The following is a 25,338-nucleotide window of genomic DNA, read 5'->3' as shown; positions in this document are numbered from 1 at the left end:
TGGAGAGCTCTTTGTTGGCTCAGACCCCCCAAAGAGCACAGGAGTCCTCTGTCTCACTGAGTCCCTGAGTTCTCTGAGCAGCAGAAATCCTTCTTGAAATTTTGTGTTTGATGTGGATGCTCCTTGTAATCAACTTTTCAGGCTCTGGCCCAAGGTCTTACAGTGGAATAGCACCAAGATTCTTTCTCAGCCAGCTACCTTGGTTTGCTGGGCCTTAAGGACATCTTCCTTTTCTTGGGGATGACTAATAACGTCAGCAGCTGCCCTGTGCAGGTGCTCACTGTGTGCCAGGCTCTGGGCCGGGTGCCTTACATGTGCTTATTTAATATTTACATTATCATATATTGGGTAGTAACCATTTTTATCTGCATTTGACATGGGAAAGCAGAAGTTTAGAGAGGGTAAGTAATATCCTCAAGGTCACCCACAGAAACGGGATTTGATCTGAAATTGGTTTGACTCTGCAACCTGTCTCATTCTCCATATTATTCAGTGTTCCCTTGAGGATGTTTCAGGAAACAAGCAGAAAGAGCTCTTCACGGTGAAATAGGCTTATGAAGCATCGCTATTTCCATTCATCTCTTGGAGATCTGAAATGCACACAAACATTTTGGAAGCCCTGAGAGGTCTTACAGGGAAGAGACCTATTTATTTTTGTTTATGCCAGAATTTCACAGACTCCTTCAAAACATAGAGCCCCTCCTCATCCTCCTTCTCATCTTTTTAGAAGAATACCAATCATTTTGCCTACCTAGTGTGTTCTGGAACACACTTTGGCAACTGTGACGTGAGGCCAGTCATGCTCTTTGGACCTCAGCCTCCCATCTGTAAAATTAAGGGTCGGGGGCATCAGGCCACGATGGCATATGAGGCTTGACACGTGAGGGAGATGAGTATTGAGTGAGAGAGTGGTAGTGAGTGCCAGGGCGGAGGGACAGCAGCTGCTTTCTCAACCTCAACCCTGACCTCCAGAACCAGGCAGCAGGGTGTCCTTGGGGAAGAACTGGGGAGGGAGTGGGGCTCTGGGGGAGGGCACTGGGGCGTGTGGGGCATCACAGGCTGCCCCTCCTCCTCCCCCTGACCACTGCAAGGCCGACAGTGGCACCACTCAGGCAGGAGAAGCCCTTCTATTCAGGTGGCTCCTGTCCTCAGAGGCGCTGTCAGGGGCTCTGCTGAAACTGCACGGGGGGAGTGGGTATCACTGTGGCAGGGCCATGGGCCCTGGGGTGACCTGCTCATGTCATAGATGGGAAACCGCGTGCAGAGGGAAGGGGCGCTCAGGATTGCATGGTTCTAGTGAACACATTGGCTGTGCTCCCTGTCTACTCCACCGTCCCTGCCCCTCCATCCTGAGCCCACCTGGGGTCCCTTGGCCTGGGGCACAGGTATGTCAAGGACCCCTCTCCCTTCTTCTGGCTGCAGGAGACCAGCGCAGCGGTGGGGTCACTGAGGCCAGCAGCCTCCTGGGGGGCTCACCGAGGCGTCCGTGTGGCCGGAAGGGCTCCCCTTACCACACGGGGCAGCTGCACCCTGCAGTGCGTGTGGCGGACCTTCTGCAGCACATCAACCAGATGAAGACGGCTGAGGGCTATGGCTTCAAGCAGGAGTACGAGGTGCACACGGTCCCGGTCCAGCCCGACCCCACCTGGGGTCCTCCTAGCTGTATCTCCTGACCCTGGCAGTCCTCAGCCCAGCCCAGTTGGATCCCTACCCTGACAGCCTCCAATTCTAACTAACTCTTTGATCTTGACCCTCACCCCGATCTCAGACTTACTGTTTTTTCACTGTCATCCTAGTCCCGATTTGAAATCTGATCTGCTGTCTTCTCAGTCTCCATCTCTGTCCTGACCGTTGTCCTTATCTGGACTCTAGTTTGAACTGATCGCCAGCACTGACCTTGACCTAACCCCGTCTGATGTTGACCCTGACTCATCCTAAGCTCCATTCAAACTCTGACCTGGATCCTGTCCTACCCCATCTGGACAGTGACACCACCATTATCTTCATCTGAATCTGACCCTCCCCTTTTCCTTCTTCATTCAGATCTGGTTTGACCCTTTTTCTGAACCTCACTCATATTCTAAACTGTCTGTGAGCTCCGACCCTCTCTTTTCATCTCCCTTCCTCCCACAGACTTTAGATTTGAACCCGATGCCTCACTGATACAGGGTTCACTCTCTCAGGCCCCAAGCTCAGTCAGTCCTCAACCTGACCCTTCCCATATCCCCACCCCCTTGCTGCCCACCTCACTCCTGTTGAGAGGAAAGGGTTCCAAGAGTGTTGGGATCTCCCTCCACCGCTGACGACCACTCTCCCTTCCGGCAGAGCTTCTTTGAGGGCTGGGATGCCACAAAGAAGAAAGACAAGCTCGAGGGCAGCCGGCAGGGATCGATGCCTGCTTGTGAGTGCTGGGAAGGAGGCTGGGGTCCAGGGCAGAAGGAGGAAACCCAGCCCAAGGGAGCTTGGGCCACTCTGGGAGACTGTAGTAGTATTGGTTGTCCTTTGTAGAAGGCTCACCATGAGGAAACTGAGGCTTGAGTGAGCCTCTGCCCAAGCACACATAGCTGGTGGCCCGAACAGCGTATGCCCTGGGCTTCTTTGACTCCATAGCCCACACTCTAACCTCTGGCCTGTCCTGCGTCCCATGGTGCCCAGACCCTTCTGGTCAGCCTCAGCCTCTAGCTTTCCTGGCTGCTCCACCCCAAGCCTCTAGAAAGCCTTCCTCACCTGGTCCCCCTGCTCCAGCCCGTGTCTACCTGCTCTGTGTTCACAGATGATCGGCACCGAGTGAAATTGCACCCGATGCTGGGAGATCCCAATGCCGACTACATTAATGCCAACTACATAGACGTGAGTGCCTTGCCCCTGTCATTTCTGCTGGCCTGGCCCTGTCTGCTCCAGGCTCACTGTCCAGGCGGGGCGGAAACCCATCAGGGAATCAATAAGGGTTCAAATGGCCAAGTTCCGCCTGTCCCATCTGCATTCTGTGCCAGGGAGCTCAGAGGAAGGGGAGGGCGAAGTGGGTGTGGCCTTTAGGGGGGCTTCCTGCAGGCTGGGCCTGGCCGGAGAGATGCAAGGTGGAAGGAGATCGAAGGGCAGACAGGGAGGCCCAGAGGTGAGGAAGGATCCCTTCTCAGGGAGGGGTCATGAGCTTGGAGTGTGGACTCTACAGCTGAAGAGATGGAGTGGGGCTGGAGGAAGGCCTCAGATGGCGGGGTAAGGAGTTGGACTTTTTCCTAGGGGAGCTAGGGAGTTGTCAGAATATTTAGACTGTGATCAGAGAGGTATTTTGAGCATAGTAACGCAGCCACCCGAAGTGGTGCACGCCTATGATCCCAGTACTCTGGGAGGCAGAGGATCACAAGTTTGAGCCCAGTCTGGGCAGTTTAGCAATTTAGTGAGACCCATCTCAAAATAAAAAAGGGCTAGAGATATAGTTCAGTGCAAAGGCTCTGAGTTTGATCTCCAGTACTGCAAAGAAAAAAAAAAAGCACAGCTATTGAGCATATACTATGTGCCAAGCACTGTGCTAAGCACTTTATAACCAATATTGCACTTTATCTAACCTCTATAGTCACCCAATAAGGTAGTTTGCGTCCTGACTTCCTTTTCTGGGTGGAGAAACTGGCTCAGGGGAGTGAAGCAGAGGGTGCTGGGTCACATAGTGAATGGTAAAGAAAGGACTCAAACCTCAGCCTGTCTGTGTCTCCAGAGCCTTTGCTGCTAGCCATCAGGCCATCTGGCCACCTTCTGAGCAGCAGGATTGCTGGGTTGGAGAGAGGGGCCAGAGATAGGGAGGCAGCCAGGAGGCCTGGCTTGGGTGTCAAGAAGAGGTGATGGTTGCAAGCGGACAGGGAGGGCCCAGGGACGCTGGTCAGGCTCCTCCACTTCCTGTGCAAATCGAGTTTGAGAGAGCATCATTTATGGAATGTATTTTGAGCTCCTGGGACCAGGAATATGGGTGTGAACAAGATAGGCATGGTCCCTGCTTTCTTCAAATATATATATTCTATTGGGGGAGAGAGATAAACATAGATACAGGCGAAATAATTTCAGAGTAATTGGGAAAACACAGGCCAGGCAGAAGAGAGAAACGACTTTCCCAGCGTCACACAGCCAGTTGGTGGTAGAGCCAGGGGTGGCTGTGGCAGGCTGCTTGGAGGAAGCAAGGATCGAGCTTCCCTGGGAGGAAGGAGAGGAAATTCTTCCCTGGCTGGAGAGGAAAGGGAAGGACACCAAGGTGGGGGCAACTTGAGCGAAGGCCTGAGGAACAAGGCACTCCTGGGAGCTGAGGTGGTCAGGGACTCTGGACACCATCTCTCCTCTCCCTCTTCTGTCTTCCTCCTGGGCCAGACATGCCAGCCCGTGTTACCCAGAATCCCTTGCCTTCTCCCACAACTCCTGTCCTGTCCCTTAGTGGGGGTAAGGGCTGGGTCTGGCCTCGCAGACTTGGGCAGCTTAGGTGACAGTGGGCTTCTCCTCAGTCTCATCAAGGTCCTAGTCGGCTTCTCTTGGGCCCTGGCAGGGACAAGTCACTCTCCTTCTCTGGCCCGGCCCAGCCCACCTGTCTCTGCCTTTCTGCTCACCTCGCCCTTTCTGGCCAGTCCTGTGCCCTGTCCACCTCCATCTACCTCTGGCCTAACATCTATCTCTTTTGCTTTATACTGTTCCCTCACTGGAATCATTAAGATTCGGATAAACCGCCAAGTAAGTATCTCTCTCCCTTCTCCTCTTCCTCTTTTCCCTTCTCCTCCTTCCCCTGCTCCTCCTCCTCCTGTCTGTTTGAATGGCACTATCTCTGCCTGCCTCTCCCTTCCTCCCTCCCTCTCCCCTTCCCTTAATTCCTTCCTCCCTCCCTCCTTCTTTCCCTCCCTCCCTTTCTCTCTCCGGTCTCTGCCCTCTTTCCCCTCTCCTTGTGCTCCCAACACCAACCGTCCATTTCAGCAGCCTGGCCAGGGGCTGCCCAGAGTTGAAGATTCAACAGTGTCCCTATTGTAAGCACTGCCCCCATCCTCCACTTCTTCGAGATGGGGCTGCCATGTTGGCTTCCCTTGGCCCTGTTCTGCTCTGGCCACTACTGGCTGTCACCTTTGTCTCCCAGTAACCCCGTTACCAGTGAGCCTCACTAGCAGGACCCTTGGTGAGGAGGGTGGGGGAGCTGCCCTGGATGCCCTGTCTCTGTTTGCTTAGGGGTCAAGGTCTGCAGAGCCCTCAGTCAGACCCCCTAAAACTAGTTCCCCTGGTGGTCAAATCTTTTCATGATTAGTTTGCTTAAAACTCAACCCCAAACTATTTGCCCTCAATTTAGCCCTAATTTGAATTTTTTTTGGGGGGGAACAGTTTAGATACTCACTTTAAAAAATTTGTGCTGTGGAAGAAACTGTGCTATCTTCAGACCTTTTAAGAATTAAACAAAACCAAACCCTGATTCATGTAGTGGCTCTGATTTGATTTAATACATAGCTTATTCTCATAATATTTGATGAGTATGATCCTTTGCTATTTTGTGGGTACTCTTTCTATTTTGCTTCCCTGTTTCCTTTGAAAATATATGTCTTGCCTTTTTTTTTAATCATTGCTAAAATTCTGTTCATTATCAGACTTTCAGACAACCTGGGGAGACTAACATACAGAGTGAAAGCTCCCCACAGTCACATTTGGTAGCAAGGACCCATTATCCCAGATGTATCCCTTATTTTGAGCACAGTTACACAGTTGGTTTGTAATGTTTTCAAATTTAAAAGGATGATGAGGCTTTCAAGATGCACCGGATACGTTCATCCCTAGTGCCCCCTGTAGGGTGTGATGAATACAGGTCATTACGTGTCTGCCTCTCACTTTCCACGCATACCCGCTCGCTCTCGCTGGCTCTTGAATTCCAACCATTTGGTTCCCCGTTGTCAGACTGTTAAGACAAATGTCCTTACAGTGGGCTGGAGATACAGCGCAGTGGTAGAGTGTTTGCCTGGTATGTTTCATCCCTAGCGCCACAAAGGAAAAAAAATACTCTTAGAAAGTTTGGCTTAATGCTTCTTCTAATGTCAGTTACCAGTCGTGCCACTGATTGAGCACCTGCTGTGTGCCAGGCACCCTACACGCTCCATTTCCTCTTTACCATGCTCTGCAAGGGAGGGACCAGAGTGACTAGTGTTTGACAGGTGAGAAATTGAGCCTCCGAAAAGTTAAATGACTTGCTCAAGGCCGCAATCCAGCCATAGCACTTGGTCTTCACACTAAATGGTGGGTTTTGGGGAGCATCAGGATACCTACCTTGCAAGTGCCCAGTCTGTTTTGGCACACCCAGTCTGACTCCAGGAAGGACCACGTTCCTAGAACCTGCTAAGCCTTCTTGAGGTGTGAAGTCCACTGCTTGGCAGTGCTAGTCTCCACAGTGGTGAGCAAGAGGATTACTCACCTTCCTTTAAAATCAAATCATTTTAGGGGCCAGGAACTTAGCTCAGTGGTTCCCCGGCCTGCCTTGCATGCACAAGGTCCTGAGTTGGATTCCTGGTACCAAAAAAAAATTTATTTTGGGCTTTTATTCATGTCCTCTATGTCACATGATCATACAGCAACACATGTATATATTTAACATGTTAATGTGTAGCCACTGAAGGTTGTCTGCTTAAGCACTTGCTTCTAAAAGGGTTGTGAGAAAAACAGGTTGTATGACCCTGGATTATACTTTCTCCAGAATGATGCCTCCAGACAACAAAACAATAGGACACTGGAATAAAGCAAAAATATTTGCGAATGGAACCTAATTTTAGACCAGCTGGGCACTGGGCAAAATGGCCAGCGCCCCCCTCCACCCCCCACAGCCGTAGTCCTGGGATGGAACCCGGTGCCTCATGCAGATTAGGCAAGTGCTGTACCCCTGAGCTACACCCACAGCCCAGTTGACCCATTTTTAATTGAGTTCCACTCCTCCGTTATTTGAATCACATGAGGTGCCTGCTCCCGGGTGGGATTCTTCGCTCACTGGGTTTAGATGGGGTGATTTAGGTCCAGCTTGACCTGGCTGGGGGTGGGGACACAGCCACCCGCAGCGCCTGTAATAGGCCCACCCGGTCCTCTGCCTTCGCCATCCCTCTGACTGGTCGCCCTGCAGCTCTGTTGAGGACTTGACACAGAGACAGTGGCTTGGAGCAACAGCGGGAAGGAATTAGGCCAGACCTGCTAGGGCTCCCTGCAGTGAAGGCTGAGTGGCCCTGGAGACTTGTCATTGTTAGTCACTCTGACTGTGCTTTGCTTCTTTTCATGGTTGTGGCAGGTAGGTAGGTAACAAGTGAATTTCTGAGCACAGGTCTTGCCCGTGGTCCTCATTCTGCAGAGGAAAACAGGCTTAGCAAGGCCAAGAGCCTGGCCTCTTACTCCATGTGTTTGAAGCCTGGCAGCAACAGCACTACCCCAGGCAGCTGGTTGAAAACCAACAATCCCAAGCCTCACTCCAGACCTTCCGAGAGTCCCACTGTGACTTTCACCAAGGTCTCAGGAGATTCCTGTGCACATGAAAGGCTGAGAAGCACCTTCTCACTGCTCCAGATCACACAGTTACTCCTTGGCAGAGCTGAGACAGGGATCTAGGTTCATTAGATTCCGAGACATATTATAATACTCATAATATATCACCCCCTTCCCAACAACTCTCAACATCGATACCATTTGAATCTTCAGAGGCACTGCCGAACCTTTAAAATGGTAGTAATAATAGCTACTATTAAATACTGACTTTGTGCTTGACATAGTGACTCTCAACTTATGTTACTTAATTTACTCCTCACAATAGCCCTCGAGGTAAATACTGCCATTATTCCACTTTATAGATGTGAAAATGGAGGCCTAGAGAAGCGCGGATGTATTGGCTTAAGTGACACAGCCAGCAGGAGGTGGAGCTGAGATTTGAACCCTGGTAGTCTGGCTCCAGTGCTCTTTGAGCCTGGGAAGCCCAGGGAGCCAGAGGAGTTGCAGAGAGCTGAGTTGAGGGCATGACCTCAAGGCCAGGGGTAGAGCTGGACGGTTTTCTCTTGCACTGTCCTTGTCATACTTCTTCCCCTTTCCATGCTGCCCGCTTTGATGCTCTGGGTGTCTGGTGGGCTGTTTGTCCCAGAAAAGGAGGCATTGTGGGGGACATCAGGGTGGCTGTGGTCCTGGGGCCAGGGTTGGCTTTCTCCTCAGCCTGGAGGCTCTGGAGATGGAGGAGGAAGTAGCTCTTGACCTCTGGTTTTTGCAAGACAATGCAGGTAAAGTGCTTAGCACAGTATGTGACTGGGACAGGGTCTCAGAAAGTGCATAATCATCATTGTAATAGATTTAAAGGATTTGAAAATTTTATCTAAGGGGCATTTACTTCTACCCTGAAGCCTTCATCTAGGCCCTCGAACTCTGGGGGGCTGAGATAGTGAGGAAGGGTACTGTCCATTCTCATTGGTTCAAGAGGGCCTGGGAGAGCTGACAAGCTCTGATTATCTCACGCGTGGGCCGGGGCGGGTTAAGACTTCTGAGACTCTGGGGACAGGGCAGGGCCCTCAGCTTTATTTGTCTCCAAACAGCACCCTCGATATGAGGAGATAGCTAACTGTCCTCTCCCTTTTTTATGGATGGGGAAGTCCTATAGACCCACAAGGGCGTTGTGTCCTTCCTAGGATCACACAGCAAGACGCTGGTGTCCCAGCTACATTTTCCTCCTTCCTTGGGGACTGGGAGGATAAAGTCGTCTTGTTTAGTTGGCCTAGGTACAAAGTTGGGCAGTGCCTTGGCATGGGGGAAGTGCTGCTTCAGGAGAGGAGAAAAAAGGAGGGCTGAGGGGGCGAGAGGCTGCTCTGCAGGGGGCGGGGAGAGTCTCACCACTCCCTCTTCTTCTGTTCTAGGGTTATCACAGATCAAATCACTTCATAGCCACTCAAGGTACCTGGCCCCGCTGCCCGGGGCACTTCCCATGTGCTGCAATGCAAGCTGCCTGCCATCTCCCTTCCCTGGTGTCCTGCTTGGTTCCCTGTCTACCTTCCCATCTGTCTCTCTGATCCCCACTCTCTCGGCATCTGGCTGTCAGTTTTTGTGCCCTCTCTGTGTTTGTGTCTCCTAATGTAATCAGTCCCTTCATGGAGCCCTGGTCCACCTGTCCCCACAGTTGTGTGTGCAAAACGGGTAGCCAGGCCCTGTCTTCAAGAGAGTGGGTTCTGCTTCTCATTTAGTGGAAACCTGGGTCCCACCTGGCTGTGTCTCTTCCCCCAACTATCCATCCATCCATCCATCCTTCTTGGATACTTACCTCATGGCCTGGGAATCTGCCCTCCAGCTCTGCTTCCTGGATCCCACTCAGCATGACTGGTCTCTCCCTGGTACTGCTCACCCCAAGGCCCTGCAGGCATGAATTGGCAGTTGGGGTGAATGTGGGGTGAGCGTAGAGCCTCCATGGAGGCCCAGAGAGCCTCCTAGTCTGGGGTGGTGGTGCTGGGCCATGGGCCTGCTGGCCCTGGGCAGAGAGCTTGCTAAGGGACAGGTGGCTGTCTGTGCCCGCAGGGCCGAAGCCCGAGATGATCTACGATTTCTGGCGCATGGTGTGGCAGGAGCACTGCTCCAGCATCGTCATGATCACCAAGCTGGTAGAGGTGGGCAGGGTAAGCAGGTCTGGGGGGTTACTGGGGGCAGGGCGGTCCCTGGCGGATGTGAAGAACCCACTGAGTCTGGGCTTGTGGGGGCTGCAGGTGAAGTGCTCACGGTACTGGCCAGAGGACTCAGACATGTATGGGGACATCAAGATCACACTGATGAAGACAGAAACATTGGCCGAGTATGTTGTGCGCACCTTTGCCCTGGAGCGGGTGAGTCCCCCACTCCTGTTGCCCACAGTGCCACCCTGCCTCCCCATCCAGGGAGTATGAGGGGCAAGGAAGAACATTACCTGCCTTGGTAAGGAAACCGCTTGGAAAGGGCTTGCTGGGAGCCCCCAGGAAGGGTGGGAGGTAACTGTCTACTGGTGACTGCAAAAGGAATTTGAGACAGTGAAGCTAGTGAGTGACAGTGGCTCCGAGGTAGTGGCTCCTTCTGTGCAAGGGACCATGCTGAGCCCACCACAGATATTGTTTCACTCCATGGGTTAGATGTTTACCATTATTTCCCTCTCTCTCTCTCTCTCTCTCTCTCTCTCTCCCCTTTTTTTTTTTTGGTGGTGGTGCTGGGGATGGAACCCAGAGCCTTGTGGGTGCTAGGCAAGTACTCTACCAGGGAGCTACGCCCCTAGCCCTCCTTAGTCCCATTAAACAGATAAAACAAGTGAGGCTCAGAGTGGTTACGTCAGATGTCAGAGGCCACGGTGGTCAGTGGCTGGCTGGTCCAGTCCAGGAACCTTTTGATGACTCTGTAAGATCTTCAGAGGAGGAAGCTTCCCCATTGAAACTAAGGCCCAGAGAGTCACAGTGATCTGCCAGCGCCATTCAGGGGCATAGGTTTGAGCACCAGGCATACCCCTGTCCAAGTCCTCCATAGTGTCTTTCTTTCCAGCTTTAGGAAAGTGGCTTCTCCTTGCTGGGCCTTGGTTTTCTCCCTGCTACTGTGGACGTTTATCTCTACTTCACCACTAATAAACCTCACCAGAAAATAAACAGTGAGATGCTCACCACAGTGCCTGGCACACAGCAGATGTCTAATAGATGCTGCCAGTGACACTGACTATTATTGTTGTGTCCCCAGAGAGGCTACTCTGCCCGGCACGAGGTCCGCCAGTTCCACTTCACAGCATGGCCAGAGCATGGTGTCCCCTACCATGCCACTGGGCTGCTGGCCTTCATCCGGCGTGTCAAGGCCTCCACACCCCCGGATGCTGGGCCCGTGGTCATCCACTGCAGGTGGGAGTACTGGAACCCCAGGGAGGCGGACTGGAATGGGGCAGGTTCTGATTCCCTAAGGTGGACTTGTCTGGGCTCAGCCTGCTTGGAGATGGGACAGGAGAAAGTGACACACAAAGGCCCTTTTTCCCTTAAGCTTTGGCTCTGATGTTGGTGCCACATGGGCTCCTGGAGCCCAATGGCACCCCTGGCCCAGATGCTGAGCAGGATTGAGCCCTGGAGGGGGGCCTTGGGATGGGTGAGGCACCAGGCACATCCAGTCTAGGAGCTTTTGATTAGTGATGTCCGTTGCACACCTGTGTGCTAGATTTAGGCCCAGGGCTGGGAAGGATGTCACCTATTCCTCCCCACATCCAGTGGTCCTGGTCTGTCCCTTGACTTTAACACCCTTTGCAGCTCTTTCCTGGATTGGTTCCTGTGATCCCAGTTGCCCTTCCTCTCTCTGCTGGGCTTTCTCCCTGCTTCCACATCCTCCTCTTGCCTTTCTTCCCCTGGAGAGCTTAATCTGTCACCTTGGGCTTTAGCAAGTCATCCGGGCCTGCAAGGTCATAGCCTCTGTGGCTTGTCCTGACTCCTCTACCTGGATTTTTATTAGCTTCCCATCTCCCCACACAGCAGACTCAAGTCTTCTGTCTGCCCTGCCACCTCCAAGCCATCTGTTCTTTGATTTCTTCAGGTCTCTTTGAGATCCCATCTTCTGAAAATAAAAGCTTCATTGATATATAATATACTTCAAGTATACTTAAATCACAAAAAGTAAGTGTGGGTTAACTATGGATTTTCATAAATGTACACAGCCGTAGCTCTGCTGAGATCAAGAAACAGAACATCAACAGAGTCCAGGGTCCCCCTTAACTTACTGAGTTCCGGAATGTCCCCCTTCCCAGAACAATCACTGTCCTGACTTTGAAACTACAGTCTTGCCTGCTTTTTTTTGCGACAAGGTCTCACTAAGTAGCCCAGACTAACCTTGAAGGCATTCTTTTTTTTTTTTGGTACCGGGGATTGAACTCAGGACTTTGCGCTTGCGAGGCAGGCGGCGGAACCACTGAGCTAAATTCCCGGCCCTAGACTAACCTTGAAATCACTTTGTAGCCCAGACTGATCTCAAACTCTTGGTAACCCTTCTCCTGTCTCAGCCTCTCCAGTCCTGGAATTACTGGCCAGTCTTGCCTGGTTTTGAACTTTGCATAAATAGAATCCCTCAGCATTTATACTTTGCTGCCTGATTTCCTTCCCTCACCCGTATGTTTATAAGGTTTATCCATATTGTGTCATCTTCCACTCATCTTCCAATGGGTGAATAAACTACAATATGTTTGTGCATTCTGCTGTTGAAGGGCATTTGGGATGTTTCTAGTTTTGAGCTGGTGCTAAAATAAAACAGCAGTGCGTGTGTTTTGGCCCAGACATGCACACATTCCTGTGGGTACACACGTAGGAGTAGAACTGTTGTCTGTGACCATCCAGCCTCAGCAGACACTGTCAGTTTTTTGAAGCCTTCATGCACAGTGTCTGGGGTTCTGTTGCTGTGCGTGTGTTTTGGCCCAGACATGCACACATTCCTGTGGGTACACACGTAGGAGTAGAACTGTTGTCTGTGACCATCCAGCCTCAGCAGACACTGTCAGTTTTTTGAAGCCTTCATGCACAGTGTCTGGGATGTTCTGTTGCTATACATCCCCAATGCCATCTTCAAGCCTGGAATCGGGGTGCTGTCTTTGACCACTCCCCCTCCCCCTTAACTCTGCTCAACCAGGTGCTGAACGAGTGTGTCATAGAGTTGTCTCTAACACAGCCCAGCTCTCGATGAGCTCTGAGTGGGGTCAGGGAGACAGCCACATACCCAGTGCCACACAGCAGGAAGTGTTTTAATAAAAGCCTGCCAGGTTGCTCTGGGAGCTCAAAAGAATGACACCTGCCCGGAACCCTTGGAGGCACCCCGTCACTGAGTGTATGAATTGGTGTGAGTGTGTGGGGTTTCGAAGGATGTGCAGGAGGAAGGAACAGTTTTGGACTGAGTTCTGAACACCATCTTTGTCCCTGACCCCCAGACTCAGTTGCTAAGTGCGCGCAGCTTTACACCAGCATTCTCCCTTCCCCCTTCCCTCCTCTCCTTCCCTGAGGCCCATCTCCAGCTCTGTCCTTGGTCACATGTCACCAGAACTCTCCCAGCGGCCCGTTTACTGCCCCTGTGTGTCCCTGGCCCCTGTGTATCGTAGATACGGATAGGTTCCTGGTCCCCCTCTCCTCTTCTCCTGGGTCCTGGGCTCTAATGTGGGCTGGGCCTCTCTGTCCCCAGCGCGGGCACCGGCCGCACAGGCTGCTACATTGTCCTGGATGTGATGCTGGACATGGCAGAGTGTGAGGGCGTCGTGGACATTTACAACTGTGTGAAGACCCTCTGCTCCCGGCGTGTGAACATGATCCAGACAGAGGTACAGGGACCCCACCCTGTGCCCCCACTCCCTCTAGGACTCTGATTTCTTGTGAGGAGCTCAGAGTGGTAGAGTGTGTCTGAAGGGTGTCCTTAGGCTCTTCCCTTCCCTGGCATCTTCTGTGACCTTGGGCTTCCGGTCTCTTGGGATCGTCCCAACTCTAGCCCTGTGATGGTGTGCTGGGTAAGGTCAAAGAGCAGTGGGTTCTGCAGTCAGGCTGTGCCTTGGTTTGTATGCTCGCTTGATCTACGACCTGGGGCCGTCCTGTCACCTCACAGAGTGTCTCCTGGGGATGTTTTAGGGATGTAGTATGAGATGAGCTAACTTGTCCATGGAGGTTGCTTCCAAGAAGGGTCGGGCCTCACCTTGAGTCCTCCTGCTTTGACCTTGAGCTTGCCCATGTACCTCTGCCCTACAGATTGCCAGCTCCCAGTCCCTACCTCATCCTCATATTCTCCTCTCCTGCTTCAGGAGCAGTACATCTTCATCCACGATGCAATCCTGGAGGCTTGTCTATGTGGGGAGACCACCATCCCTGTCAATGAGTTCAAGGCTACCTACAGGGAGATGATCCGCATTGACCCTCAGAGTAATTCTTCCCAGCTGCGGGAAGAATTCCAGGTGGGGGGAATGAGTGAGTGTGTGTGTGTGTGTGTGTGTGTGTGTGTGTGTGTGTGTATGCACACATGCACGTGTGTGCTGGGACTCCTCAATACTGTGGCCACTGGGAGCCAAGCAGGAATGACCAGGCTGAGATACAGTTGGACGGACAAAGTTGGACTACTAGGAAGGAGTTCCAGACAGTGGAGGGGGTGGTGTTCAAAGTGGTTAAGATCCTGGGCTTTGGAGTCAGATAAACCAGGGTTCAGATTCTGCCTTATGTAATTAGGACCTGTGAGTCGCCTGAGAAAGTCACTTTACCTCTCTAAGCCTCAGTTTTTTTATCCAGAAAAGAAAGGTATTTAATATCAGCCTTGCAGTGTTTGGGTTTACCAGGAGGTTTTGGTTAGAAGTGAAAAAGAGCCAGCTCAATGACTCCTGGAACTGCAGAGTCTAAGCGATGATGGTTCAGCTTCAGTTGTGGCTGCATCCAGGGGCTCAGATGTCGATGTCCGCCTTGGTCTCTGTGCACTCCTGATCCTGCTCTCCCATTCTTGGCTTTGTTCTCAGACCCATAGTTGGTCCCCAGCAATGCCAGGCTCATGTCATCTTTCTTGTTAGGAGACCCTTGGTGCCCCCAACACCCACAATAAAAACCCTAGACCAGTCTCATGGGTCCGTCCGTAGGCCAGTCACGGGCTGGAGGGATGGAGCTCACTGATGGGCCCCGGCTTTGGTTGCCTCCCCATTGACATGACCAGAGACCCCAGCTGCCCTCTCTACTCCAGGATCCCTTGGTGGGACAAGACAGGTGCTGGTGCTCGGGCTGGTGTTAGGTGATCTCACAGAGATGCAGCCAGTGACTCCTCCAAAATGGTGTCGGGCTTTGGGGATCGTGACAGACTTGAGTTCCCTGTGAGGGGTCCCAAACAGAAGAAAGAGACTGAGACCCACAGATCTAGATGCATGAGGCCTGAGGGCAGAGGGGCGAAGAAGATGCCCAGAGCACTGGCTTGGTTTAGAGCCAGGTGTTCAGGTCCAGCGTTGTGTTCAGAAAGTGACCCCTCTGCTGGTACCTGCAGAAGTGGGTTCAGAGGATTGTCTCATTGACAGCACCGATAAGCCAGTAATGGTTCTTACTGTGCCTCCTATATATATATATATTTTTTTTTTGTATTAGGGATTAAACACAGTCTTTACACTGAGCTACATCCCAAGCCCTTAATATTAAAAAAAAATATAGTCAGGGACTTGCTAAGTTGTCCAGGCTGCACTTGAATTTGTAATCCTCCTGCCTCAGCCTGCCAGAGTGCTAGGTTTACAGGTGTGCATCTCCATCCCCAAATTATGTCTCCTACATATTAAACCTTGGTGTGCCAGACTCTGCTCAGTGTCTAGCGTTATCTTGCTTTATGCTCCAATCAGCCCCACCCAGTAGGCAGACTATCTTTATAGCTGATGGAAACTGAGGCTGAGAGGGACAGGAGCTTATCCTAAGGTAGCAGCGCAGGCCGTGTGTGGTGTGAGGACAGACAGCCTGGGTCTGTCATCTCTCCTTTCTCTCTGGAGCTAGTAACACAGTAAGTGCCCTTCCTGGGGTAGCGAGGAGGCTCAGCAGGCCCCAGATGTGTTTCCGCATGCTGCCCCATTCCTGGCAGACGCTGAACTCGGTCACTCCACCGCTGGACATGGAGGAGTGCAGCATCGCCCTACTGCCACGGAACCGCGACAAGAACCGTAGCATGGACGTCCTGCCACCGGACCGCTGCCTGCCATTCCTCGTCTCTACCGATGGTGACCCCAACAACTACATCAATGCGGCCCTGACCGATGTGAGAGTTCGGGGTCTGTGGGCTCTGGGACGCCCCCTCCCAGGGGTCAAGGTTTCTGGTGTGTGTCGGGGGACACTGCCCATTCTAGGGACCAGGCTCATGGGGTGACCTTCCTATCCCAGTTGATCTTCTAGTCTGGGTATTTCAAGCCAGTGCTCCCTCTGTGTGCTCTGAACCCAAGTGGGAGTCTGGGCTGTGGAGTTCAGGCAGGGCTATCTCCAGGAACAGGCCCAGTGCCTTGGCTGAGTAAGATGAGTGATTTTAGGGGGTCTGGCTGGGGAGGCCTTGAGAATTTGGGTTGGAACTTGAGATTTTATACTGGAGCCAGGGGAGCTGGTCCTAGGGTAACCTGCACACCCTGCTCTGGGACCTGTCCTGGAATCATGACTTGCTCCCTGGCCCTACCTGGCTGTGATCTGAAGGCTCAGGAGCCATTTAGAAGTCACTTTTTGTGTCCCAGCCCAAGGGGCCAACCTCCTTACCGAGTTTTTCCAGCAGAGCAGGAGAGGGGTGGTGGGATTTGAGAGGCCTGAGATGCTGCCCTCTCTCTGAGGGAGCATCTGGAAGGCAGCACTGGAGAATGTGGCTTTAGGCGAGTGGCTGTGTGGCTGGCTGTGACTCTGCCCCTCAGTCAGGCCAGTTTGTCACCCCTTGCATGAGGGACAGGCTGCCATAGGTGGCAGGATGGGGCAGGGAGAGGAAGGGGCTGAGCTGAGCAAATCCCCAGGGGAGAGGTGAACGAGGGGAGACATGGCCATGAGCAGCACCACTGGATGCCCCATGTGGGGGTGAGGGGGGAGCAGGTGCCCTGCAGTGGGTATGAGGGAGGAGGCCTTCAGTGGCCCGGTTCCTGGACAAGCCCCCTCCCCGCTAAGCGGGGCAGTACAGGGCAGTGGGGTTTCAGTCACGAGGGTGGGCTCCCGCTCTATGCCCAGGGTTTTCCTGTCCCCCAGGGGGCTCCCTGGTGTGAGCTGAAGGCGAGGGGAGAAGCAGCCTCCACCCCTGAAGTGGAGATGGGGCGGTCACTCGGCCTGCTGGCCTGAGTGTGTGTATGAGTGCCGGCCTGCTCCCACTCGGATGTCCAGGGTGCTGAGGGTCCTGGGGGTTGGCAGAGTTTGGGAAAGGAACCTGGGGCTCTGTGACCTCCCTCCCAGCCTCTTCCTTGGCTCATCTGTACACTGCAGTGTGCCAGCCAGAGGCCACATCCTGAAATCTCTGCTCTCCTGAGCCTTGCATCTGGGGCGTTGGGTGAGACAGTTAGTAAATAAGTATGCAATTGGAATGTCACGCATGGAAATTTCTACAGAAAACAAGGCAGAAGGCATGTTAGTACCTGCTTTGGATGAGGTGGTGGTGGTGGGGTCTCTTTGTGAAGACAGACAGTTAAGCAAAGTTCAGAAAGAAGCAAAGGAGTGAGTATGCAGACATTTAAGAAATTGGGTTTAGGTAATAGAGATGCTACATGCAAAGGCACAGGGGCAGGGAGCAAGCTTGGCTCCACATTTGAGTGTCTTTCGCTGTTTACTTTGTGGGGGGCCGGGTGCTTGGACAGTACGGGCTGGCAGCCTGCCCTCTCACTCAGGAATCAGTGTGCTGACCAACCTGTGAAATTGGCCCGCAGGCTGCCTGGTCCTGCAGGTCCAGCTATGCAGCTCAGGGCGGGCTGAGTGGGAGGACAGCATGTAGCAGACCATCAGCTCACGTCGGGGTTACACACAGGGCTCTGCTGAATGCTGTTTCCCTGCAGAGCTACACTCGGAGTGCGGCCTTCATCGTGACCCTGCATCCGCTGCAGAGTACCACGCCTGACTTCTGGCGGCTGGTCTATGACTACGGCTGTACCTCCATCGTCATGCTCAACCAGCTGAACCAGTCCAACTCGGCCTGGGTGAGGGCCTTGGGGGCCGACATCCACCTGTCTTCAAGGGCACAGTCTCCAAAGTCAAAAGTTGGTGCTCGGCTCTGCCACCTGTTTGTGGTATGGCTGCAGACCCATCACGCTCCCTCCCAGGGCCCGGATTTCCTCATCTGTAAAACAGGGGTGTCAGACAGGAGCAAATCAGCAGCACTAAGCCAAGGCCTTGCATTGACACTTAAGGCCTAATTACAATCTACGTGCAGTGAGGGCTGGGGATTTAGCTCAGTGCTTCTGCTGCCTGCCTGGTATGTGCAAGGTCCCAAATTTGATCCCTGGTACCAAAAACAAAAAACAAAAAACCCCAACAATCTACATGCAGTGAACTTGAGGTGAAGGTTTCAGATAAGAAAATTAGGAAAATTAAGATCTGAAGGGGTGAAGTGCCTTCTCCAAGGTCCCATAGCTCAACTAAACTGCCCATTCATCATGAGGACCTTTGAGGTAGAATAAATTCAAACCCACTTTCTAGCTGTTTGACCCAGGGTAAGTTTGTTGAGATCTTTGAGCTTCAGTTCCCCTCTCTGTAGAATGGGGATGATCACAAGACCTGTTTTTACAGGGCACTATCCTGTGTCTGGCACATAGTAGGTACTCAGCATCTGGCAGGTCTGTTGCTTAGCTCTCTAGTGGCTGGGACGAAGTACTTGATGCCTACAACTTAATGGAAGACAGCTTTATTTTGGCTCCTGGTTTTCGGAGGGTTCAGTCCATGGTTGGCTGGGTCATAGGCAGAAAGATAGTTTGGCAGAAAGACATGGTGGAGGAAAGCTGCTCACCCCATGGTAGCTAAGAAGCAGAGTGTAGGAGGAGCTGAGCACAAGAATACACCCTTCCAGGTCACCACTTCAGTGACTCGCTCTCCTCACCAAGTCCTGCCTCCCAGCAGCAGCACATTTAGCTTCTGAAGTTGGTCCAAACGCTGGCTCAGCGTGGGGACAGCCCCTCTGATTCCTGTTCCAGTTGGAGCTCCTGGGAAGACAGAGGCCCAGCCTCCCAGCCCTGCCTGACCACGTGCTTAGGTTTTGGGACCCCTCATGGCCCCACTCACTGCCCCAGGGGCTTAGGAAGATGCTCTACTGACTGCCTGGAGGAGACCTTGAAGTCTGAGCTCTTCGTGGGTAAGGCCCCAGTGACGTGAGCTGGGAATGTAGAGGGTGGGCTCTTGGCTCTCTGTGGGGATCTGGAGTGAGTCCCAGCTGTGGCAGAAGCCCAGCCTTGCTGAGGTGGAGGCAGGGACCCAGAGGGAGAGCCCATGGGCATTGCTCGCCGCTTGTGCAGTCAGCTAGCTTTTCCCAAGGACTGCTCCCTGCCAGGCGCTGCTGGAGGCAATGGGGAGAGAGGGAGGATCCAGCCTTACCTAGATCTCATGGTCCAGGGGGAAGCAGTTATGGACCGACAGTGGTAGTGTGGAGCTGACACAGAGTCAGAGAGACCTGGGAGATGATAATGCATCAAAGAGGGCTACCTAGAGGAGGTAGTGTCCGAGCTGAGATGTGTGGGAAGGGCAGAGTTCATATGGAAAGAGGTGGAGGTAGAGTGGCTGATAGGTGATGGAATATACTCGTGCAAAGGAGTTCCTAGAACCCCGGGCAAAAGAGGAAGTTAGTGTCCTTTCCTCAGGGCATCATGGCCTCAGACAGAAGCAGGTGGAGCATGGTGTCCTATGGAATGAGTTTGGGTTCTATCTTCAGAAGTGACGGCTGTCTTCATCGTCTTTGTCCCTGCCATGTACTGAACACCTACTGTGTGCCAGGCACGGCACAGTGCAAATCAGCCTTATGCATCTGGGCCTCACAACAACGCCATGAGACGGGCCCCGTGATGGTCCCCATCTTGCAGAGAAGCAAACTGAGGCTCAAGGAGATGAGTCAACTTACCCTAACTTTACACATGGGGAAAAAACTGCCCTGGGAGAGAAAGGGCCTTGCCAGGACTCCAGGAAGAGGACCCCAGGAGTGGGGACCCGAGTATACATGTGTGTTTTGGTGGGTGGGGGACTGCACCTCCTCTGCTCCTCCCCTGTCAGCAGTCTGTGGCCTAGCAGGGCCAAGTATGTAGTCCTCTGGCTCCATGGAGTCTGGGACAGTAGTGGGATCTTGAGCTGTGTTGTGGCTTAGGTTACCCCGCTTGTTTGAGATGGTGCTAAATGCAGAGGCAGTGATAGAGAGCCTGGGGAGCTGGTCCTGGGATGGGTGATCGAGGTCTGTCCCTGGGAGAAGGAAGCCTTATGCAGCTGTGTGTGTGCACGAATGCACCCTCACATGTGTGAGCATGAGCATGTTCAGCTATAGGTTTCTAGCCACACAGGAGTGGCTCACTGTGCTGACTGTGAAGGGTTTGTGCGCCAGATCTGAGCATGCTAATGAGAATTCACTGAGGCAGGTGTGCCCGGCAGTTTGATGGTGAGTGGTGGATTGGGGGCCTCTGCAGGGGAGGCTGAGAGTGAACATGGGCCTAGCTATGGCAGCTACAGGGCAGGTGCGGAGCCCTGTGCTGGGAATGGGGGAACCCAGCCTGGCTCTACCCAGGCTCCTCTGTCTGTGCCCATGCCCTAGCCCTGCCTGCAGTACTGGCCAGAGCCAGGTCGGCAGCAGTATGGCCTCATGGAGGTGGAGTTTGTGTCTGGAACAGCAGATGAAGACTTGGTGGCCAGAGTCTTCCGGGTGCAGAACATCTCTCGGGTGAGTGGTCTGAGGAGCCCAAGGGTGAGAGCCTGGGCGGTGGCTGGAGCACCATTTAGTGCTGTGCCCCTGATGCTCACGCCTCCCTGGCTGGCTGCCCATGCCCCCAGCTGCAGGAGGGCCACCTGCTGGTGCGGCACTTCCAGTTCCTGCGCTGGTCTGCCTATCGGGACACGCCTGACTCCAAGAAGGCTTTCCTGCACCTGCTGGCTGAGGTGGACAAGTGGCAGGCGGAGAGCGGGGATGGGCGCACCGTTGTGCACTGCCTGTGAGTGCTTGTCTTATGGGAACATGAAGGAGAGGTTGGGGAGCAGGACAGAGGTCCAGTCTGAGGGAGGGCCTCAAGACTGGCACCAAAATCCTGGGACTGCCAGAGCCTCTCCAGCCAGCCCAAGCTGGTCCTGCCTTCCCTGGAGCAAACCAGTCAGCTTCTAGGGTATAAAATCAAGCCTGGACAACTGCCCAGCCTCCTCTGCGTGATGTTTGACTTCACCAGTTTAATTAAAAAGAGTCTTTTGTCAGAATTTCTCACCATGAGATTGTAGCCCTTTTTTATGCCAGTCGAATTCTAGTCTTTGCTTATGCACATATGCATTGTTTTAATTAATTAATTAATTCATATCCATGTTCCATTTATATAAACCCTGTGTCTGGGTGCAGTCACTCTCTTGCTCCCCAGTTTTCAGGCTTCGTAGTGCCGGGCTGGGCCCCCCACAAAGTAGAGTCCAGGCTGGCTCTCAGGGCTTTCAGTTCTAGGGAGAGGGACCTCTGGAGAAGGACTGACGGACTCTATGGTCTCCCATCCCCCAAGGGGGTCCCCACATGTGGAGTCGCAGGAACAGAGGGCGATGCAGAGAGAGGAGGCAGGGATCTCTAATGGGGGGCTGCCGTTTGCCCAGTGTGTGTGTTTGTGCCCCTTGTATGGTCGCGCCCAGCTGCGGTGGTTGGTCTTGCCAGGATTCATTTTCTGTCTTGTTCCCCGTGTTTGCCCACTGCTCTGCTGCCCTTCTCTGTCGCCATCCCTGTGTCTTTTTTTGGCGTGTCTGGCCTTCTTTCTCTCTGAATCCACAATATGTTCCTCTTTGAGGACATGTCTTCTGCGATGGTATAAGGGTTTGGATGCCAATCTGTCTCTGAGGGCCCTCTATCCTGGTCTTGCTGCTGTTCTTTGGGCCTCGCCTCTCCCTTCTCGGTTCCCTGGCTCCACCCCTCACCCCAGCTACCTACCCTGCCCCGCCCCTCTCCCCTGAACCTTTGGCTCCTCCCTGCTTGGTTCTCTAGCTCGCTCTTTGCCTCTGGCCGTTTGGCTCCTCCCCTCTCAGTCCCCTTACCCCGCCCCTCAGCGGTGAGCTCTCAGACCCTCCCCCTCCCCCTCCTTTTGTTTGCCTGGCCCCGCCCTTCACCTCTGCTTTCCCAGGCTCCACCTCCAAGCCTCTTAACAAACCTTGTGTGTCTTTTAGAAACGGGGGTGGCCGCAGCGGCACCTTCTGCGCCTGCGCCACGGTCCTGGAGATGATCCGATGCCACAGCCTGGTGGATGTTTTCTTTGCTGCCAAAACCCTCCGGAACTACAAGCCCAACATGGTGGAGACCATGGTGAGGTCCTTCCTGGTCCATAGCAGGCCAGGCTTCTCTGCCCTCACTTCCCTTAACTGCTCTCCTCCACCTGTGCGCCTTGGTTCTAGTCCCGTGGTGCCGGAACATTTCTCCCATTGCTCCCTTGTCCCCAGAGCAGGCCAGGGTGCATGCTTGCCCTCTCCCCAGCGCGAGGCCAGGTGAGGCTCATGAGCCCTTCTCTCCTCCCCAGGATCAGTACCACTTTTGCTATGATGTGGCCCTGGAGTACCTGGAGGGGCTGGAGTCAAGATAGCGGAGCCCTGGCCTGGGGCACCCACTGTGCACTCGGGCCAGGCCCACCATACTCAGCTGGAGAGGAGGACCTGTGCCCCCAAATCTGCTCAGCCATAGCTTCATGGGGAAAGCTCTGGAGTGGGTGCTGGGCCATCTTCGTGGCCCCTTCCACTGTGGGCAGAGCCTTTCACTACGTCCACGGGCAAGCTGTGGCCAAGGAGGAGCTTAGCAAGACCTGCAGCCCAGCCCCACCTCCAGAGGGTCCTATAGGCACAGTGACAGCAGCTCAGAAGGGCCAGCTCTGGGGGACTCAGGCCAAGCCTCTGACTATCCTAGCCATTGGTAGAAATGAGTGGGGCCTTGCAGAGAGAGTATCCTAGGCCAAGGTTTCTGCCCAGCATGGCCCCTTCTACACTTGTGTGGAGGGTACACTGAGGCTTGGCGTCTGGCCCCTGAGGGTTCTGGGCAGGCTGGACTCTGTCCTGATTTGCCTGTGGGACACACCGACCACCGTCTTCGGGGGGGTCTGCAGCACCCTCCTCCACCCCACTGCCTCCTGCAGCCCCTGGGGTGTTTTGCTCACCGTCCCTCCCCACTTCTGCTTCTGATATTGTGCTCTGAACTTCCTGGAACCAGGATCTGCCCATGCCTTCCATGCCTCATGTGGGGTTCCTTCCCTGCCTGAACCAGTGTCTGCAGAATGAAGTCACCTCAGTCCTCTCTTCCCATAGCCTTGAGGCCTCTGTGGGTTGGTTCTGCTCAGTTTGGACCAGTGATAATCTGTGAGGTTGAACCAGCATCCCTGGGGTTGGGATCCGATGGCTCCTGGTCAGGCTGCCTATTGGGGAGAGGGCAGTGCTAGAGCAGGGCTGGTCCCAGCCCCCAGAGCTCAACTCTGGGATGGAGGATCAGTGCTTCTGTTTATTTTGTTATTTTGACGGGTGGGTGGGAAGGTCTCTTTAAAGTGGGGCAGGCCACACCCCCATTTCGTGCCTCAATTTCCCCATCTGTAAACTGTAGATATGACTACTGACCTACCTCACAGGGGGCTGTGGGGAGGCATAAAGTAATGTTTGTAAAGCGCTTTGTAAATAAATGTGCTCTCTGAATGCCACCAAGTGACCCTGTGTGTGTCTGACCAGCTTCCCAGTGAAGTGTGTGTGGGAGTCTGGCCTTGATTTTTCTGTCTGTAAAATGGTACAGGTATGGACCAAGGTACCGCTCACCCATTTGCAGAGGTGATTTGAGAGGATCTTGGCCCTTGCTTCTGAAAGACTTCCTGAAGCAGTGAGTTTCAGGTTGAGGCCCACGAAGCCATACAGCTGCCGATGCAGGCCCCTTGGGACCTGTGTCAGGGTTCAGCTCTTTCTGCGTCTGCATGGGAGACCCCAGAAAACAGACTGTACCAGCTGTGAGACCCTGGGGGAGTCAGCTGCTCCCTCTGGGCCTCAGTTTCTCATTTGTAAAGTGGGGACAGTCCTGGTGGAACTGGATGAGATAGTGATTAAGGGCCTCCTGTGGTGCCGGGTGGGGTGAAAGGGCTCAGTTTACAACATAGGCATAGCTATCCAGATGCCCCAGCTCAGCCCATTCCCAGCTCAAGCTCCCTTATAAGGGGGAATGGAAGGAGGAGAGGGCTGGTTGGTAGTGACTTCAGTCACTCCTAGCTCTGTCACAGACTTGTTCTATGACCTTGGGCAAGAATTCCTGTTTCTGTGGCCTGCCATTTAGCTCAGTGGCCAGAGAGCCTGCCTGGCCAGCACAGGGTCCTGAGTTTGATCCCCCGTACTGCCAAATAAAAGCCTGTTTCTTGGTATGAAAACCGTTTTATAATATACTGATTTCTACTCACATTTTCTGTGGGTTAAAGGATATGACCCTTGCTAATGACCTCACGAGTCAGCCTCTCCTCTGAGTTAAAGACTTACGGGGCACTTATTGCACTTGGGTAGTCCACAAACTGATCCCCTCACGCTTATTCTCAACTGACCCCTGGTTTACTTGTGGGCCCCAAATGTATGACAGATCCTGGCCAAGCAATAGCCTGTGATATGCTTTGACCAATAGAAAGTTGAACAGCATGTAAATTCTGGATCACTGATTTCAAGAGGCATCGCAGTGTTTGCTTTTGCCCCCTTGTAACTCCGCCCTATATATAAGGAAGTGTGTCTAATCTACTGGATGATTTGAGGGTACCTGGATGAGAACCAGCACATCCCCACAGGCAGTCAGCACCAACTGCCTGACCCATGATTGAGGCCATCTTGGACCTTCAGCATGGCTGACCTGTCAGGTGAGTACAGCTGCATGAATAAGTTTAGAAGAAACTGCCCAACCACCTTCTAGAATTGGGAGCCATAATAAATGGACCTTTATTAAGCCAGTAAGCTTTGGGATCATTTGTTATGTACCAAAAGCTAACTGATACATACCTGTTCTGGGCAGTATGGAAGAAGCGTTTTTGTGTTCATTACTTTGCACAGGGTTTGTCTTGGAGCTGGTGCTTGAGAAATGTTGGCATCTGGAGGAAGTGCTGGCCTGCCTGTCTGCCTGCCCGACCTACATAGTCTTTAGGGGAGCTGTGAGGTGGGCTGTATGTCTGGAGAATCAACAAGCCACGCAGCTCTACTCCCTCCAGTGTGCCCTTGAACAGTCCTATTAACTTCCCGCAAAACACATGATACTTACTTGCAAGATCAGTTTTGAGATCTAGAAATAAAATATTTAAAAAGAGCTAGCATACTCCCTGGTGACAGAACAGGACATCTCATATCAGAACGCAGATGGTCCCTGATTCATGATTTGATTTGTGATTTTTTTTGACTTTATGATGATGCAAAAGTGATAAACATTCAGTGGGAACCATACTTCAAATTTTGAATTTTGATCTTTTCCCAGGCTGGTGATATGAGGTACAATACTCTGAGAGCTAGTCAGCTGTATGATCAGGAGGGGAACCGCTGGCACTCTACAGTGTACTGCGTTGCTAAACTCTAGTGCTCAGTAGATTAGGTGGATTAAATGCATTTTTGACTTTAATATATTTCCAGCTTATTTTTGATAGGATATTTCCAGTTTATCAAGGAATATAGTAACTCGAACATTGGTATTGCAGTCCCTGGATAAAAATGGTGATTATTACCTCTGTTTAGTCTATTTCTGTGTTTGATG

General features: G+C 52.9%; 1 protein-coding gene across 14 annotated transcripts in view; it reads left to right on the top strand.

Moving 5' to 3' along the window:
* The window catches only part of Ptpru (protein tyrosine phosphatase receptor type U), a 64,286-nt gene extending 41,010 nt beyond the window's left edge, over positions 1–23,276 (top strand). For 3 of the 14 annotated variants that reach the window (XM_010631858.3, XM_033767879.1, XM_033767878.1), the window contains 14 exons: positions 1,423–1,613; positions 2,326–2,401; positions 2,774–2,850; positions 8,871–8,907; positions 9,523–9,824; positions 10,693–10,847; positions 13,150–13,285; positions 13,757–13,906; positions 15,544–15,717; positions 17,465–17,605; positions 20,191–20,316; positions 20,427–20,584; positions 21,777–21,912; positions 22,124–23,276. In XM_010631858.3, coding sequence (XP_010630160.1) covers positions 1,423–1,613; positions 2,326–2,401; positions 2,774–2,850; positions 8,871–8,907; positions 9,523–9,824; positions 10,693–10,847; positions 13,150–13,285; positions 13,757–13,906; positions 15,544–15,717; positions 17,465–17,605; positions 20,191–20,316; positions 20,427–20,584; positions 21,777–21,912; positions 22,124–22,186 — 1,922 coding nt within the window. In that variant the 3' untranslated portion in view covers positions 22,187–23,276. Of the gene's footprint in view, positions 1–1,422; positions 1,614–2,325; positions 2,402–2,773; positions 2,851–4,689; positions 4,708–8,870; positions 8,908–9,194; positions 9,500–9,522; positions 9,825–10,692; positions 10,848–13,149; positions 13,286–13,756; positions 13,907–15,543; positions 15,718–17,464; positions 17,606–20,190; positions 20,317–20,426; positions 20,585–21,776; positions 21,913–22,123 lie in introns of those variants that run through there. The other 11 variants (XM_033767884.1, XM_033767881.1, XM_033767885.1 and 8 more) reach the window with 9 other exon arrangements.
* Positions 23,277–25,338: the final 2,062 nt, after the last annotated feature.

This window comes from Fukomys damarensis, unplaced genomic scaffold, assembly GCF_012274545.1.
Source record: "Fukomys damarensis isolate Sample0158 unplaced genomic scaffold, DMR_v1.0_HiC HiC_scaffold_23, whole genome shotgun sequence".
Classification (NCBI taxonomy): domain Eukaryota; kingdom Metazoa; phylum Chordata; class Mammalia; order Rodentia; family Bathyergidae; genus Fukomys; species Fukomys damarensis.
This window is presented reverse-complemented; position numbering and strand designations above follow the sequence as displayed.